Below are 16390 nucleotides of genomic sequence, written 5' to 3'. Positions count from 1 at the left end.
CGGTATTTTAGTTGTCTGGGTGCCTGCTGGGCAAAGAGTTATGGGCTTGGGAAATCTTCACGTAGTAATCCCTGGGCACTGATTTGATCTTTGGCTGAGGCTTCCTAAGAGCATGCAAAAAGAGGACGGAAAGGGGGCTGCTGCCCCGGGGGCAGCCAGGTCTAAACTTATCTGAGTTTGAAACAGAAACAAGAGAGGAGAAAAGCCAGCGGTCCCTTCTCGCCTGCGTCTGCTCGCAGCCATGCGCTGGCAGCCAGAGAGGATCTATTTGCTCTGCCTGCGGAGCAAGAAGGGTCGCGGGCGACGGCTGAGCAGCCACTAAGTGTCATTTGCTGGGATTGTCGTCTAGCTCCATCATCTGTCACCCGATGGCCAGCCAAGCGAGTGCTCGGCACAAGCGTGGACCATTCATCCTTGCACAAGCGACGGAGGCGAGAAAAGTAAGCATCCTACAGCTGTTACTACATTCAGCTGTTTTTCCTATAAAGGAATGCATTGAATTCACTACAAATCTACTAACTGTCCCCCTATGCCAGGCAAAGGACTGATTCCTTTTTTTTTTTTGGTTAGGCTTTTCTCTAACAGCTGGAGGTCTGCTGGGCATTCAAGCAATGGCTGTTGAGTAGGGCAGCTGTTTCAATATCTAATTGCATTTTAGTTTTAATAACTGAAGGGGAAAGCGTTGCCTACCATGAGCTACTTCCTATCCTACTGCAAAGCGCACTGCACCGCCGTGCTCGGCCAGTACCAGACACTGAGATCAGAGGGCTTTCTGTGCGATATTTTGCTGAAAGTGAAGGAGAACGAGTTTCCTGCACACAAGTCCTTGTTGGCATGCTCCAGTGACTACTTCCGAGCCATGTTCAAAAGTTACACCCAAGAGTCTAAAGCCAGTGTAATTCATCTGCAAGTTGTGTCACCCACCGGTCTCCAGCATGTCCTGGATTTCATTTACACTTCCCTGTTGCCCCTTTCCTTTGAAAGCCTGGAGGACACCTTGGAAGCTGCAAGCTACTTGCAAGTGACCGATGCGATTGGCTTGTGCAATCAGTACTTGGTTAACAATCTTGCCTTGGAAAACTGCTGCTTCTCCGCCAACGTGGCCAGGAGGTTCTACCTGCCAGATGCCTTAGCGGCAACGGAAAAATACATTGTCAATAATCTCTGGAAGCTGCTGGACTTGGATTTGTCAGGACTGCTCGAGCTGAACTTCAGGTCTCTGCTAGCAGTGGTTCAATCACCAGATCTCCCCATGGTGAAAGAAACCCGCCTGCTGAATCTTGTGCTGCTGTGGCTGAAGCAGGATAAATCCAGGCTGGCTCACACAAGCGGCCTTTTAGAGCACGTACGATACGGCCTCATCCCGGTGGAAGAGCTGCGAAAAACCTACACGCAGTCAGAGGTGCCCCTCTCCGCAGGTATTAAGTGCTTGATCATTAAAGCAATAAACTACCATACATCTGTTTTCAAGCAGCCCGTCCTGCAGGATAAGTCCACCACGCTGAGGAACCAGAAAACTCAGATCATTCTGCTGGGGGGAGGGACAGCAAGCGAGGGGCTCGTCGGCGATGTGGTGGCCTTCGACGTTTACAATCACAAGTGGCGAGCTCTCACGCAGGTGCGGGACAGGGTGCAGAACCACAGCGTGTGCGTGGTGGGGAACTTCCTCTACGTCTTGGGTGGGGAAATAGAAAGCGGTGCCCCGGGTGACGCTAAAACCGAACAGATCTTATCGGTTACGAACAAGGTCCATCGTTACGATCCGAGGTTTAACACGTGGACCCAAATCACGGGCATGCTGGAAAAGAGATGCCAGTTTTCTTGTTGCGTCCTAGGCAAGGATATCTTTGCCGTTGGTGGAAGGGGTGAGGATGGGTCGCTGCATTCGTCTGTGGAAGTCTACAACATCAGCAGGGACAGATGGACGAAGGCCAGGGAATTGCCGTGCAAGATACATGGCCACGCCAGCGCCATTTGCAAGAATACTATATACATCTCGGGCGGCAAGTACTCGGACCCAGCCGACACAAGCAAGGACGTATATTCTCTGAGCTCGCTCGAAGGGCAGTGGATGAAACAAGCCCCCATGAGCATTGCCCGGTTTGGGCATCAGATGGCAACAATCAGAGAGGCCATATTCACCTTTTTAGGATTATATGAACCATTCTCTGAAATAGAAAGATACGACCCTGATCAAAACCAGTGGACTCGGTTAAGACCACTGACCTATGATCGCTTTTGCTACGGCCTGGCAGTGGTAGAGGAAACGGCTCTTCTTATCGGGGGAAAGAAATGGCAAAACTCCCGGGAAGTCCCCACGCAAGACGTGGTCGGCTACGACATCGACAACGATGGCTGGGAAGAGATCTGCAAAGCCCCCTTGCCTTGGTGCGGGCTGCAGTGCGCGGTGCTGCAACTCTCGGAGCCGGCCGACAAGTGGGACGGCGACGGCCAGCAGAAGAGATGGCTGAACTGCTGAGCTCGCGTGCTGCCGAATAACCACCCCAGGAGACGTGCCAGCAGGGAGGTCCTGGAGAAGAAGAAGAAGAAAACTGCAATGGCGCTGATCGGGACAGGGTGGAGGTTTTGCTTTGATAAGCCCAACGCTTGGTGGAAAAAAGGGAAGAAAGTCTGGCTCCAGCGTGGGAAAAGGTGCTGGGATTTATAGGGCTGGCAGCTGACCTCACTGAGGAAGGAGGTAGCAAGTAGCATGTTCAGAGGCGATGAACGAGAATCGTAATCCTTGACTTTTGAAGAATAATACCTAGATAGCAATTAATAGGTGTTGCAAGTCAGATTTTTCAAAGGTTAAAAAATATAATCCATCTTTTCTGTTTTTTTAATCAGAGGCAATTTTCCCAGCTGGTAAGTGCTATTGAATTTTTGTGCTATGGCTAAGCAAAATGAAAGTGAGCTGTATAAAGACTAGAAAATTGATGCCTATGAGAACTAATAATAAGTACTGCCAAGAAAAAGGTATTATTTGATATGCTACGCACTAGGCAAGAACGTCTTAGCTAACCAGCATGAAATTACTGGACAGAAAGCATGGATTTTTTGATACGTAGACTCAGTTATGGCCATGAGTTAAAACAGTGACTGTTTCATAGAAGCCGTTTCTCTCTCAGAAGCCTTGGTTGTAGCACGCCTTTCAGATGCTTATTTTGCCTTATTTTAAAGACGCACACTACCGGTACAGTACATTTCTTTTATATGCAAAAGCTTGTGTTTGTTCAGATGGCCACAGCTGAATGGATATACTTGTTATTAGACAGTAAGAAACATGTTACAGGAGTTGCTGTAACTAATGCCTGGACACTTACCTCAGTAGCATACACTGCTTTGTCCTACCTGCTCATAACGGTAAAATTGCTCATAGCTGTTGAACTGGTACATGAGAGAATCCTGCGGTCAAAACAGGTTTACTTTCATCAAAGAGTACGATGGGGAGGGTGGTAACCGAAGGTTTTCGGAAGTCTTTATTCAGTCTCTGCCTGTGTAGGAAACAGCAATAGTCTTACTTCTTTTTGGCCGTGTCGGCAGAGTTCGAAGGCACAGATTACGGGGGTACTTTAAGGTCCGCGGACCTGTGCAAGGCTGGCCAAACGGTCAGATGCCACAGAATCACTTTGGTATGGAGTAAACTGAATCTCGAGTCACACAACCATTCATTTAAAAGCTAAATTTATTGTACTTCATTTTACAGTGTTCCCTTTCTAGGCTGAGAGTTAATACAATAAAAATATATATAGAAGAACATTTAATAGTCTTAAAAGAAGGCAGCACAATGGATAGGACACATGTTCTTTGTCACTAGACTAGCTTAAAAAACTGTAATGTTTAATTTTCACCTTTAAAGCAATCAAGCTGACTTTACTAATGTAAAGTGCAGGCAGAATAGCTGTTGCATAGCAACAGATCTAAGTCTTCTGAACTGCCTTGGTTTTGACAAGGAATCAACTACACAATGTGCATATACATCCATCAGATATAAAGAGGTTTTTATATGAATATATTTACTTTTGGTCCAGTAAAACAAGAGCAAGAGAATCTAAATGCTTGGAACAATAGCACAATCCATTTCAAGTCAAGCATTTTTTAAGAGAAATTTACAAAAACCTCACAAATTTAATAATATACAAGTCAGTACCCATGCAGTAAATAAATGTCCAGTTTATACAAACAATATTCTTCTAATGGTACAAATATTACACTGGATTCAGAATTCTATACAAACGTCAATACATGATTTGTCATCCATACCGACTTGAATGTAGGATTGCTGAAAACGGGCTACAGAAAGGCCACTCTTCTGTACAATTGTGCAAAATCTGCAAAACTTTTGCAATCCAAATGCAAGAAAGTACCAAGGAAAAAAGAGAGAAAGGGGGGGAGAAAGAGAAAAAGACAGGGGAGAAAGAGAGAGGAAGAGGGAGAGAAAGAGAGAGGAAGAAAAAGAAAGAAAGAAAGAAGGAGAGAGAAAATCAATCTGTCCGTTCTTTCCTTCATCCCTTCATGGATATAACTGCCAGGAAGTGTCAGAGCTCATACAGTTTGAAGTACATTCACTGAGCTGTACAGGCAATAGTCTAAAGTTGGTGAAGAGTACAACTCGCTGTAAAAAGTAAAAAGGAGGCTTTTCCCTTTCACATGAGCATTATTAAATCGCATTGTGAGTCCTAACTTATGCAGCAAAACACTGAAAAGCAGCAGAAATATTTTGTCATGCTCTGATCACTTTTCGAAAACAAGCCCGTAAAAAGTAAATATGTGATTTACGATTTCCGTCCCACTTTCCTATTCCAGGTATGTGCCTAACTCTACGGAGCTATTTCTACTCATATTCCCTGGGTTGTCTCCAGCACATCTCAAATCTCGTGGAAGTTTAAAACATTTTAATTGGCTTGTGAACTCAGCAGAACCCAGAGGCATCCCTTCCCCTTCAAAAGCAAACCAGAGGGTTTTTTTACTCCTTGGTTATTTTTCAGGTTCTGTGCTCAGCTCTGCTCCTATCGCACATTTTCCCTGCATATAATATGGCCAAATTTCACAGCTCAGAAAACACTTAGGAGGCTACTTGAAAAATCCTATTAATTCCTTTTCTATTGTGGGAATTTTCAAAGCCTCTCGGATTCGGAGCATTTCGTCGGGAACCTTTTCCACTGCTGCTTTTCTGGGCAAGAGAAACGCCACTCTCAAGGATGTCCAAAGGCTACATTTTCTCTTTTGCAAAATCTGCACATTATACTGATAGCTTCAGTACAAAAGCAGCATAAATGACAGTACCGTGACTAATTTTTTAAAAAATCAACCAAATGTGATTAAGAGACAAATAACACATAAATTGGTCTTGATTAGAATACAAACCAGCATCCCTTTGCACTGATGGTAAACCTTAGCAACAGGCTTTAAAAAAGCACAAGGAAGTAAGACCTAACATTTTGATACTTAAATTCACATTAGTCATTTCCGTCTGCGGATTTTCACCCTTTTGTGTGTTTGACAAAACTGAAACACAACCACTGCATTACGCTTTCCCCCTGTTATTTAAGAAAACTCCTAGAGTTTCTCATTAAATATAAAAATTGGTTTTCTCCCATCACCAAAATAGTACCTGCACTCCAAAAATGCAATGCAATACTGGAATTATATAGTATAAAATACCATTGTAAAAGTGACCTTCGATAGCAAAACATTTAGCTTGTAGAACTTCCTGCGTGAAGGCCACAGTCTTCCAAAAATGCTTTTAAACACTGCTCCTCAATAGCTAAAGATCATGTTCCTTATTTCACAGAAGGTAAACACAAGGGGAGCATTGGTAGCATATAAAATATACAAATCCTCATTAAAGATGTGGTGTCGTTGACCATTGAAGGTTTACTTCACACGGTTGAGTAACATTAAAATATAATTTACTAGAGCTCCCACATATCGATATAAAAACTACTTTATGCACTTAAGTAAAGGAGTGTAGCAAATGGACAAAAAGAGAGACCTTTATACATGCGTTTCAATGTAAGAGTGAGTGTGCGCTAAGGAGGCTATAAGTGCATCGACCTCAGACGAGCCATTAACAGAGTCCCTCGGGGTGCTGCTTTGATAGATGTCCATGAAGAGATCGAGGTACATTTGTTTCCATTCCTGAAAGTCTCTAGACGTCAAAGCTGGATTATCCAGAACTTTATCTATAACGGCTACTTCTCCTTCCCTGGCCTGTGAGAGAAAAGGAACAAGCAAAGAGTCAATGCAAGTGGTGAGGCACCAGCAAAATCAATCCCACGGGTGGAAGGAGAGAAAGGTGGGGAGCAAACGCAAGCCCCGGAGCCCCTAAAAGCAGGGGGACTACCCGACCGCTCTAGGACCTCCTGCGAGCGGGACCCCTTCCTATCGGGCACCGCGCATCACCCCGCGGGGCCGGGGCTCCCCTCGCCTCGTCCGGCGTCCTCGGCAGCAGCCCCTCTCCCGCTCCTCGCCCCTCGTTCAGCTCCAGAAACAGCAAGCCCCCCACTGCTTACTACTAGCCGCCTGCATTTCTCAAGGCGGGTTTCTCACGGCAAAGTGCCATCTGTTTGCTCTTCTTGATCAGCCCAAGAAATACTGCGCGGGTGCATGGTCTGCGGCCGGACGGATGGCCACCCGCCAGCAGAGCTAACCCTTTTTTACCACCGGGTTTGTCACGGGGACATCCGAGCGCTTCCATCGCAAAGGCTTGCGCAAGGACCCCCGTGTTAATGGTAACTTGTCTTCATTAAAGATCCAGCGTATGCGATGGGCTGGCTGGCCGCAACCTCCTCCTACCACTGCGGTGGCAAAGAGAAGGCAGAAGTGGGTAAAAATCTGACATAGCTGCTGGTACCGCCTTACCCATCGTCGGGGCAGGGGATGTGGCTGTATCATAATCACTGGCCAGCGATTTGTTTATCGAGAGATGACAGGCAGCCGGTACGGATCAGAGCAAACCTCTGAGAAACGTTGCAAGCGGTGGAAGCTGGACGCAACAGACGTAAGCCTTGGAAAAACACCGCTCACGCAGGTTTCCAGCACCGCTCTGCTGCGTAGGGACAGTACGGTCACCAGCAACCTCCCCTCTATCCCCCCGGCCAGACGGGTTTCACACTCCTATTGCTAACTCACATTTTCCACGTCCATACTACAAGTATGTTAAATCTTTCCAGGGAGTGTGTTAAAGGGAAATATTAAGCTGTGTGAGCCCACATGGATGGGAGAGGATCAGAAGGGTCAGAGACACCACCCATAAGCAGCAGGTTGAAAGGCATTTTTCATGCTTTGCAAACAGCAGCTAATTAACATTATCTGCTAGAATACTCATTTTCAGAAACGGAGGTGCAAGCTGAGAATGACCAGTGGCAATGATACCATGGGAACTCCCAACCTGCACTACCAGCCAGGCAGCTCGTACTCACTGGCCAGAGAATGGTTTTGTGCTGCATCACAGGAGAGAGAGCAGAGGGGTCTTTCATTAAGGGACAGGGACCCTACGGACAACAAGAGCTAGAAGCAGGTTGGAGGGCTGTCTCAGGCTCCTATTAATTTGGATAAATTCAAGGAGGGTTCAGAACACCAACTCCAACAGGCCAGTGCAATTGGCTGCGTTCAGGAAGGAGAAATCACAGGCACTGATAAAAAGAAAGAATAACTGATTAGGTAACAGCAGTAGCTACCGGTAGAGATGACTACCAGGTGTATGGCAGGGGTGGAGCTCTGGGCTATAATGGAGCTAGAAACTTGTCATGAGTTACCATGATGCCATTGCAAAACAGTACATGTTGCTCTATGCAAGAAACAGCAATTATCTGTCTTTGGTACTTGCTGCCATTGCGTTTTCAATTATTGGTGTCATGTACTTTAAGGACGATTTATACCAATCAAGGTCCAAACAAGAATGGTGACAGGTTTAGAAAATACGGCTCAGGGACAGAAATTAACAAATTGTGCTTGCTTGGTCCAAAAGAAAGAAGTCCCAGTGAAGCACGAAAACGGGCATCTGCTGGGTCAAGAGGTTGCGCTGGTTTTGGAATTCCCTGGAGAAAGGCAACTCCATTTGTAGGAAGCTGTTGGTGTAACGTAGCTCAGATATCGATAAATGCTAACAACAAAGACATTAAGCACGGCAGCAAGCTGCTGATACTGAACGACAGTTTTGGTACGAGCAATCCCACCATGGTGCAAAAGCACAGGTACAGCGTGAACCTCCTGCCACTCCAAGATGTCTGAGAGTACTGTGATTTTGTTTCAGTTTCTCACGCTTGTAGAAGTCACGTGGAAAGCCTGTGTATCTTGACTTTTCCTGCCAGCCTCCCATCCTGTAAAGACTCACATACCCAGATAATACTACAAGTAGTAGTCGCCTTTCAATGAGATGATACAGTGCAGAAAGTTAAGCATGTGTAAGATTTTTTCAGGATGGGAGCCCCACAGCATGAAAATAATATTGCTTAAATGCTTCTCTAGGTGATGGAAAACTAAATTAATTAATGTTGATAAAGCCCTCTGATGAAAGCTGTTACAAAATCCACTGTACAATTATCTAGTGACTTAAAATGTGGTAATTTAATATAGTTAACAGGGTCCCTGGGGAAATCCAACATATTGTTTGCCAAAATCTCTATCAGGACAGAATTGAAACTGCTGTAACAAACAAAGAAGCTGACAGGGAGGCTAAATGAGCTGTGGTACATTTAGAATAACCATAAAAATCTTCAAATCTATCATTACCACTATCTATTTATTTAATCAATCCTACTGATTAAATACAATGATCCTATCAGCTTATGCAGAAAGCAAGCACACAGTTTTCTCCTGGACCAGCTCAGCAATCAGAAGATAATCAAGCGCTGTAGAAGGTACTGCTCCCTTCTGAAAGGCTGGCTGCGGTTAACTTTAGACTTCGGCAATTACGGAGTGAATGCATTTCAGTAAATGAAAATGTTCAGGGACAAAAAAGGGATTAAGGAGTCCTCTGATAATTTGCTATCAAATTCTGTTAAACTAGCTACAGGAGGAGCAGCTGACTGAGATTTTATCCGCACAAAAATAAAACCCGATCCCCTCACTTCCACTGCTCTCCCAAGGCACGTTTTTCTCTGCTTTGCGAACAGCGCTGCCCCACGTCTCCCTTGCTTGTTCCACACACTCGGTTCAGCCTGGACTCCAGCTGCGCAGTTAATCTCCGAATACAATACAGCCCGATCCAACCCTGGGGCAGGATTTTTCCGCCCTCTTTTATCTCACCTTTAAAGTGCTTTTCAGAATTCGCAGCTGGTGCAGTTTTTCATTGACTACTGGATCACTACATCTCTTTATAAAAGATTTCTTATACTCCAGCTTAGTGGAAATCCGGTGTTCTCCTAAAGGAGACAGGCTGGCCTGCTCCAAGGCTCTGTACAAATCTTGCAAGGAGTCTGCTGTTTTTTCCTCTATAGTTTCAACTGTAATGAGAAAAAGGAGAAAAAAAAAAAAGAGGAAAAAATAGAGAAAGGAACAATGTATCATTAACGTGATTATACGAAGATCTATCAAAAACCTTCGCAAAACATTTAACAGGTTTAACTAGACCATAAGGAGATTATTTCACACCTGCTAAGTTCCAGAAAAAAAGTGCTGCGATTGTAACTGCTCCTTCTTGCTGTTGCCTTCAGGAGAAAGGGGGGAAAACTTTCAAGAATGTAAAGCCTTGACCCACGCGGAAATAAGAAAAAAGAAATAGCGCAAGGTGTAGTAATATTACAGTGACATACTGTCAGAAATCACATCTCTAGTACTGCAGTTAAATATGCTGGTGATTTTGTTATCAGAAGGAAAGGAAGCCCTGGCAGCATCCTGCTGAGGAAGATGATCAGGGATCGGATCTTGGCCTGAGAGCGCTGACAGGGCATTCAAAATTATGTTTATGATGGTGGCCTTGGAATGACATGTCATTTTCCTTCCTAGAGAAGTCCGCTCCTTTCTGTCTCTGATTTTTGACACTCAAGAGTGCTGTTCAGTAGTCAGCAATGCTGTCACTTGTGGTGGTTTTTACTCTACTATTACCCGCAGGTTCAGCAGCAGACTACAGACTGGACTCACTCATGACAGCCTACCCAGCAGCGCGGCAAACCAAACCAGAGCTGTTTGCATTAGAGGTTTATTTATTTATTTATTACAGGTTTAAAAATATTTGCTCTAACTAGTACTGGGAGCATTTTAAAGGAAAAAAAATGAGGAAACGTTTTTCCGTCTCTAAAAACAAAGTCAAGCAAGGGCTGGGGCTGAAAAGTTACTCTGCTATGAGCATTTGAAATGCTTCATTTGGAAAGCATCGAAACATTTCAGCTTCTCACACACTGGTTTCCCCAGGAGACCCTGCCTGATGACTCCGTACGCACTTGGGAAGTGCCGGTGAAGTGCCAGGATTAGGTGGGCGGGAGCAGCCGGGGCAGCCCTGGGGGAGCAGCCAGCCTCCCAGTTGCCTCCAGTGCCCACGGGACCCCCCCACCCAGTCTTGGCTTTCATAGTGGTGTATGTTTTCCCGGCCCAAGGTGCCCGTGTCCTCAGGATGCTTTCAGGAAAGCTCTTGTAGGAAGGCTACAGTGGTTTGGTTTCCAGCATCGCTTTGACCCCGTGCCTGACCCTGCACCAAGACATAGCCGCCTGCACCGGCTGAAAGGTCAGCATGTGCTGAAGGACCCGTAAGTACTGAACCTCAGTCCCCTCAGGTGTTTAGAGGGTTTTTTAATCGAGCACCGGCAGGGAGGACAAAAGTGGTCAGAAGGGACATTTCTAGCCCCCCAGGAGCTTCCCGAGGCGACCTCCCATTCGAGCCCATACCATGCAGCGCGGCAGCTACTCACCTCGGGCTCAAGCAAGAACTCCAGAGACCCCAACCTCCACACCCCGGCACAAAAAGCGTTGGCATTTGTATAACCTTTACACAATCAAAGAATTTTGCAGTCATCAACTAATCTAGCTATAACTCCCCTCAGTTTATTCCTTTGCCCTTGTTAGGGGGTAGCTGTTTTTAAAGCACTTATTTTTTTTCAAAGAGATACAGAGGTGAAGAAAGGTTGGAGGCTTTTTATTGATGCATCTGTACAGAGCTCCCTAAATCCCCCCATCATGTGCTGCCCTGCTTGGCGAGCGGGGTTCATCACTGTCAGGGGCGGGCAGGACTTAAAAGAAAAACAGAAATGAGATGCATTTCTCTTCCTTGTCGATTTCTTTCCCACTAAAACATCTAATGTGCTAAAGGGCAAAACATTCAGTAGCTGAATACTTAAAGATTGGTTAAAATCCCCCATGGTCTTGATTTCAACGCTTTCTTAAAACATCCATGCAGCAAGTAGATCAGATATTTGGGATGTCTCTATCAGTTCATATCGCTGAAGCCTGAAGTCCACCAGTCTGACAGCTGGGGAATGGGAGTGATTTGCTAAAGGGCAAAGGGAAAAAAACCACCTCCATCTGACACGGGAGCGCTTTACATCTGTTTCTCTCTTTCTCTTATCCTTTGTTGTACAAGGCAAAAAAGATCTTTCCTCGGGTCTCTTTTCCCCAGCAGCCTTGCCCCGTTGTACCCTCAGGGGACAAGCAGAGGGACAGTCAGCTGAAGAAGCAAGCCGGCGCTTTGACTCCACGTCATCTGGATTTACTTCGCCGGGGCGACGGAGAGCCTGGACCAGCAACCCGCCACCGCACCCGCCATCGAAACCCCGTGGCTTCCTAAAACACTGACAGTCCCCACCATGGCGAAGGACGACGGTCGGGTTCTGCCCCGAGGTTCGATCCTGAACAAGTGCCGTTCACGAGCCTGGAAGGCAGCACGGCCGGGATTTGGGTCGCCCTCCCTCCCCGCGCCGTGGCCGATGCTCCTCGGGGCTGCGGACGGGGGATTTCTGCCCTCGGCCCCAAAAGTGGAACACGGCTGGTCTTTGACAGACGTCGGCACATCGCCTCCCCCGGGCTCTGTCGCGGTGCCGTAGCTGTGAGCGGCGTGGAATAAAGGGGGTTTGCTATAAAGGAAAGAGCAGGGAACGGAAACAGCGGGTCCCGTCCCTTCAACGTCTCGCTGCTGCTGAGGCTGGGGAAGGTCCAACCGGGCGAGACACGGGCTCGTTCCACCCACGGCGGGGGAGAGGGCAGCGGGCGTCACGCTAACACCTCCCAAGCCCTTCGTGTTTTCCAGAGAAACACCGAAAGCAGTGGGACTGCTGCTCTCAGTGGCGCTCAGTAGGTGGGAACGAGATTATACACGACTCTCCCCTCCCTCACCATTCTGCTAAAGGCTTTGATTGATTTCCCGGAGGTGTCGGTGAAACCCTTGGCACCATGAAGCATCTGAGGTACTCGGTTAGACGTACAGCTGAGCTTAAAACATATATATTCCTTTTTTAAACTGGTGGATTTGTATGTCAGTCCTGCTACTACAGCAAGGCTGTCTCCTTAAGGAAGAGGAAGGCCTCAGGTAATGCCTTGTTTAATCAGAAAACGTGGCCTAACGGGATTTGCAGGTGACCTCGGAACAGCAGCCAAGGCAGCAGGTTGTTTTTCACCCTCACGTGGCTGCCGAGTCACAGGTTGCAGCTCCCATTTCCCTGAACACAGTCAGGTAGCTGTTTCCACATACTGCTAAAATGGAGGGTCTTTTCTCTGAAGCAATAATTTTGTCCCCTGCCCCTACCCAAGCCTGAACAAATCTCTGCCTCTGGAGCAGAAATAAAGGTGCATAAACTCGGGAGCGCACAAGACCTAAATTCAGAACCGTATCTTCCAAATACATGAATACACAGGTACTAAATCTTGTAACAGTGAAGCTTCTGCTGTGGCTTCAAGTGAATGCAAAGCCACTTGCATTAAATTCAGGAGATAAAGAATAAATCAGTCTAGTAAACGGTGTGTTATTATTTTTCATTATTCTGCTTCCCACAAGGAAGAGTTTCTGAACGTCTTGTACTTTGCCCTCACTTCTTAAAATGCAGTAGACAGCTGTATCTACTCTTACATTTTCTCAGGAGAGAAGAGCTGGAGATTGTGGCCGGATGGGTGAAACTCAGGAGGTCAGGAATGGTTTGGGTTGTTGTTCGGGAAAAACTGTGCTGTCATTTATTGTTGAAAAAAGCGTGCGCTGAGCTCCACGTGTACTGACTGTAACCCCCTCCTGGCCCTGTTGAGCTATTCATCTTTCCATTATTTCCCTCTTACAAACCAAGGTCCTAAGAGCAATAAATAAGAACATCAGGCACTTGAGTGAAAAGTGACTAGGGAGAAACAGTTAGCATTGGTATTTACATGGATCAAGAGATGATCGGTGCGTGTAAACTGGTCATTCAGGAATACAGTACTGAATTAGGGCCGCAGAAGGTCACTGTTGCAAACCCAGCTGGCTAACACATTGCACTCTGGGCTCAGAGACTCTCTAGCCACACACTTCTCATAAATCTGCTCTAAATGTATGGCACAACCTCTAGTAATTTTCCGTGGAGGTTCCTGCGGTTCTGTGACTCACTTTCCCGGTAAAAGCTCAAGCCACCAAAAGCTTCCATGGTTTTTCTCTTTCAGTGAGGTACCAGAGGAACCAGGGATTGCACCCGGGGCTATGCGTGCACATAGCATCCTGCCCATGGCAGGATAGTACAACACAGTTAATCATGAATTTTGTCACCTGCTGTGCTGAAAAGGTCAGATTTTTCAAGGGTTGAAGCTCTCCTTTGAGGCCCCTTTGCGCTTCGCCAGTGCCTCCCAACACCACCCAGCTCATCCCGTTGTCTTTAGACTTCTTGTCCCGGCTGACGGACACCGCTGCCGCCCTGATGGTTTTCTGTTTTCCCGCTCTCCTCTTTGCTCTTTGCTACCTTTACAGCTTAGTGACGTGCTTTCCTTTGCTGTGCAACTCCTCTCACGCATGCCCACTCCTCTACTTGCAATTAGCCCTGCGTTCAAACAAAATTACCACTCGCTGCAAATCCTGAGAGCCAAGCTGCTGCAAAGCCTGCGACAGAGAGCGAACAAGGCACAGTCAGACTGAAATCCCCTGGCTCCACTGAAATTTAAACTCCCATTTTCATTCCTTTTGGTGAGCTCACTCTCTCTGGCAGAGGAACCAGCTCAGCTCGGCTTTCTCAGGATCTTAAGGAGGCAATTTTGTTAGAATACATCGCTAATTACGTTATTAAACAGCTGCCTTATGTTATTTCCCCCCTACAAATCCCAAAGATTTGCCTCCAATTTGAGAGCCCCACCTTTCTGCTTCACCTTTCGCACAGGGGAGGCATCGACCTGACGCCTCCCAGAGACTTTCTGCGAGTGTCAGTAAACGCTCCACCAAAACAGAGAGCATCCCTGGCCTCTGGGAAACGGTCTCAAGCTAGATAAACCGGGCCCTGATGCACAAATCCCTGAGTTGTTTTCTTTTTTTTTTTTTTTTCTTTGCCTCCTTGACCCGGCTGCATCTATGTTGGGAACAGAGAAGCTTGAGTGCCACCAGCCAGCTAATAAGCGATATAATCCCAGGACCAACAAAGCGTTTCGTCATCTGCCTGTGCCACAGCACGTTGGCTGTGCCGTGTCTAATTAACCGGTCTATCACAACCCGCCTGGACTGCTGCCTGCCGACCCCGGCAAGCTCTCGAGCCCCAGCTCAGGCGATCTGCCGGCCCAAGGGGACGTAGTAACGTTGCCCCAGGGTCCGACAGCCTGGCTGGGCTTGTAAACCCCGGGGAACAGTGAGGAGAAGGACAGAAGGAATCTCCCTGTATTTAAGGTGAAAAAGCAGAAGGACAGAAGGAGAGCGGACCTGGGTTTTAGCTGGGTTGGAGGGGACGGGAGAGAAGAAATCCTCCGAAGAAGTAGTCGTGGGTTTCTCAGCACAAGGCTTAAATCCGTATTTGCTTCTGTTCCGGTTAATCATTAGAGTCCAAACTGCACAAGAGGAAGACATATCCAAATGCTCACGATGCAAAGAACCAGGAACTACAGTCATTTTTTACGCTATTTGGACGGATGGCAGGCAGACTAAGCCAGGTATTTCCTTTCCCCCCAGACTACAAGCTAAAAAGAACTAAACGGTGAAATCAGCGGAAGTTTTACAAGGAGCTGGTGACTGCAGAGCTGTGTGCTGCCTGTGGGGTCACCCCTGCACAGGTACGGGGGAGCCACGGAGACATGGGAAATCAGCTCCGGGTAGGGAAACGCGACAAGTCACATCCCTGGTATCTGAGAAAAGGAAGAAGCAACACGGTGTTTAAGCCTGGCATGGTACAGCAGGCAGGAGGTGCAGTTAAGATGCAGTTCAGGTCTAGAAAGCCAGCTGCTGATCATCTGCTCTGGGTAATATAGAGCAGATTTCCCTGTTAAAGCACAAACAGAAACCTGTGTCATCTCCTATGCCACGTTAAAACCAAGGCCTGGATGGGCCATGTGAATATGCCTGTGCATATATATACACACATGTATATATTAATGCTTTCCACAAGTGGAGAAAAGTTTAAGCAAGCTGAAGAAGAGCTGGGGGCTTCTTGTGCAGTGCCTGGCCTTTGCAACCCTTCTCTCTGTTACTCCTTCCCTTTGCCTGCCCTTTTCTGATTCGTGTAATCCTCCATCCTTTCTGGCCCCATGTACCTGAAAGCGCAGGATTTTTCCCAAAGTCTTGAGTCAAGGAAGGGACAAGCAGTGTTTAAAAACAAGCTTTGATCCATGTGCTTGGTGAAATATTAGTGGCTGGAGGATCAGAGAACAAGTACTAAATTTGCATTTTGTACCATCCTTTCCTCTAAAGGGGAAGTATTTTGGGCTTACCAGGATAGTTGCACACAGTTGCTATGCTCTCCTATTATGTAAACCTGCAGGCAAAAAAGAGATTCCCTAGAGAGGGTGCTCACGGAAAGCACCCACACAACAGAGCTCTGCAGCGTGCTGGTTCTCCACGCAATGGTACGAGGCTGCCTCTCCTCTCCTGTGCATGAGCATAAATTGGTTTCTTGAAATAAAGTGGACTGTGCAGGCAAGCAGAAAGCTCATCTCCCATAGGACGGATTTCCGAAGGTATTTCAGGCATTTGCCACTACGACCAAGTTCAGTCCGAAGCAGTTAGGGACCACAGCCGCTTTTAGAAGATCTAACCCCAGCCTTTGTAAGGCCTGAGAGATGCTGAGCCTTTGCTGTGGCACCACAGGTCTAATCCTTTTTGTGAACTATTTACAGCACTAGTGGTTTTCTTTTCGGATCAGTAGAGCCCTGCGAATCTCTTTTCCTCTGAGGTCACCTTTCTGGTGCTCTTTGGATGACGAGCTGCCTGGCCCTCGTCACGGCCTCGTCAGCCACCACTGCCCCGCTGAAGCATCTCCAGCCTCCAGGTTTCATGGGACGCTTGAGCTGGTCTCACTAGAAGTCTCACACC

General features: G+C 47.0%; 2 protein-coding genes across 13 annotated transcripts in view; one reads left to right on the top strand and one right to left on the bottom strand.

Moving 5' to 3' along the window:
• Positions 1-65: 65 nt before the first annotated feature.
• Positions 66-12886, top strand: KLHL34 (kelch like family member 34). 6 transcript variants are annotated; one of them, XR_011324930.1, is made up of 2 exons: positions 66-7064; positions 11558-12886. XR_011324930.1 is itself a non-coding variant. In XM_069784823.1 (2 exons), the coding sequence occupies exon 2, from the start codon at positions 692-694 to the stop codon at positions 2477-2479; it is 1788 nt and encodes a 595-aa protein (XP_069640924.1). In that variant the 5' UTR covers positions 66-440; positions 586-691; the 3' UTR covers positions 2480-9077. The 6 variants fall into 6 exon arrangements, 1 of the variants encoding a protein (XP_069640924.1); XR_011324931.1 differs by having other exon boundaries at positions 11555-12886; XR_011324929.1 differs by having other exon boundaries at positions 66-7156; positions 11555-12886.
• Positions 3668-16390, bottom strand: part of CNKSR2 (connector enhancer of kinase suppressor of Ras 2) — a 215695-nt gene continuing 202972 nt past the window's right edge. For all 7 annotated transcript variants that reach the window (XM_069784817.1, XM_069784820.1, XM_069784814.1 and 4 more), the window contains 2 exons: positions 9253-9449; positions 3668-6213 (listed from right to left, as the gene is read on the bottom strand). In XM_069784817.1, the coding sequence (XP_069640918.1) occupies positions 5998-6213; positions 9253-9449 (413 nt within the window). In that variant the 3' untranslated portion in view covers positions 3668-5997. The remainder of the gene's footprint in view (positions 6214-9252; positions 9450-16390) is intronic.

The sequence above is a fragment of the Haliaeetus albicilla genome, chromosome 6, assembly GCF_947461875.1.
Source record: "Haliaeetus albicilla chromosome 6, bHalAlb1.1, whole genome shotgun sequence".
NCBI classification, from domain to species: Eukaryota; Metazoa; Chordata; class Aves; order Accipitriformes; family Accipitridae; genus Haliaeetus; species Haliaeetus albicilla.
Note: the sequence above shows the minus strand (reverse complement) of the source record. Positions and strands in the feature narration are given on the sequence as shown.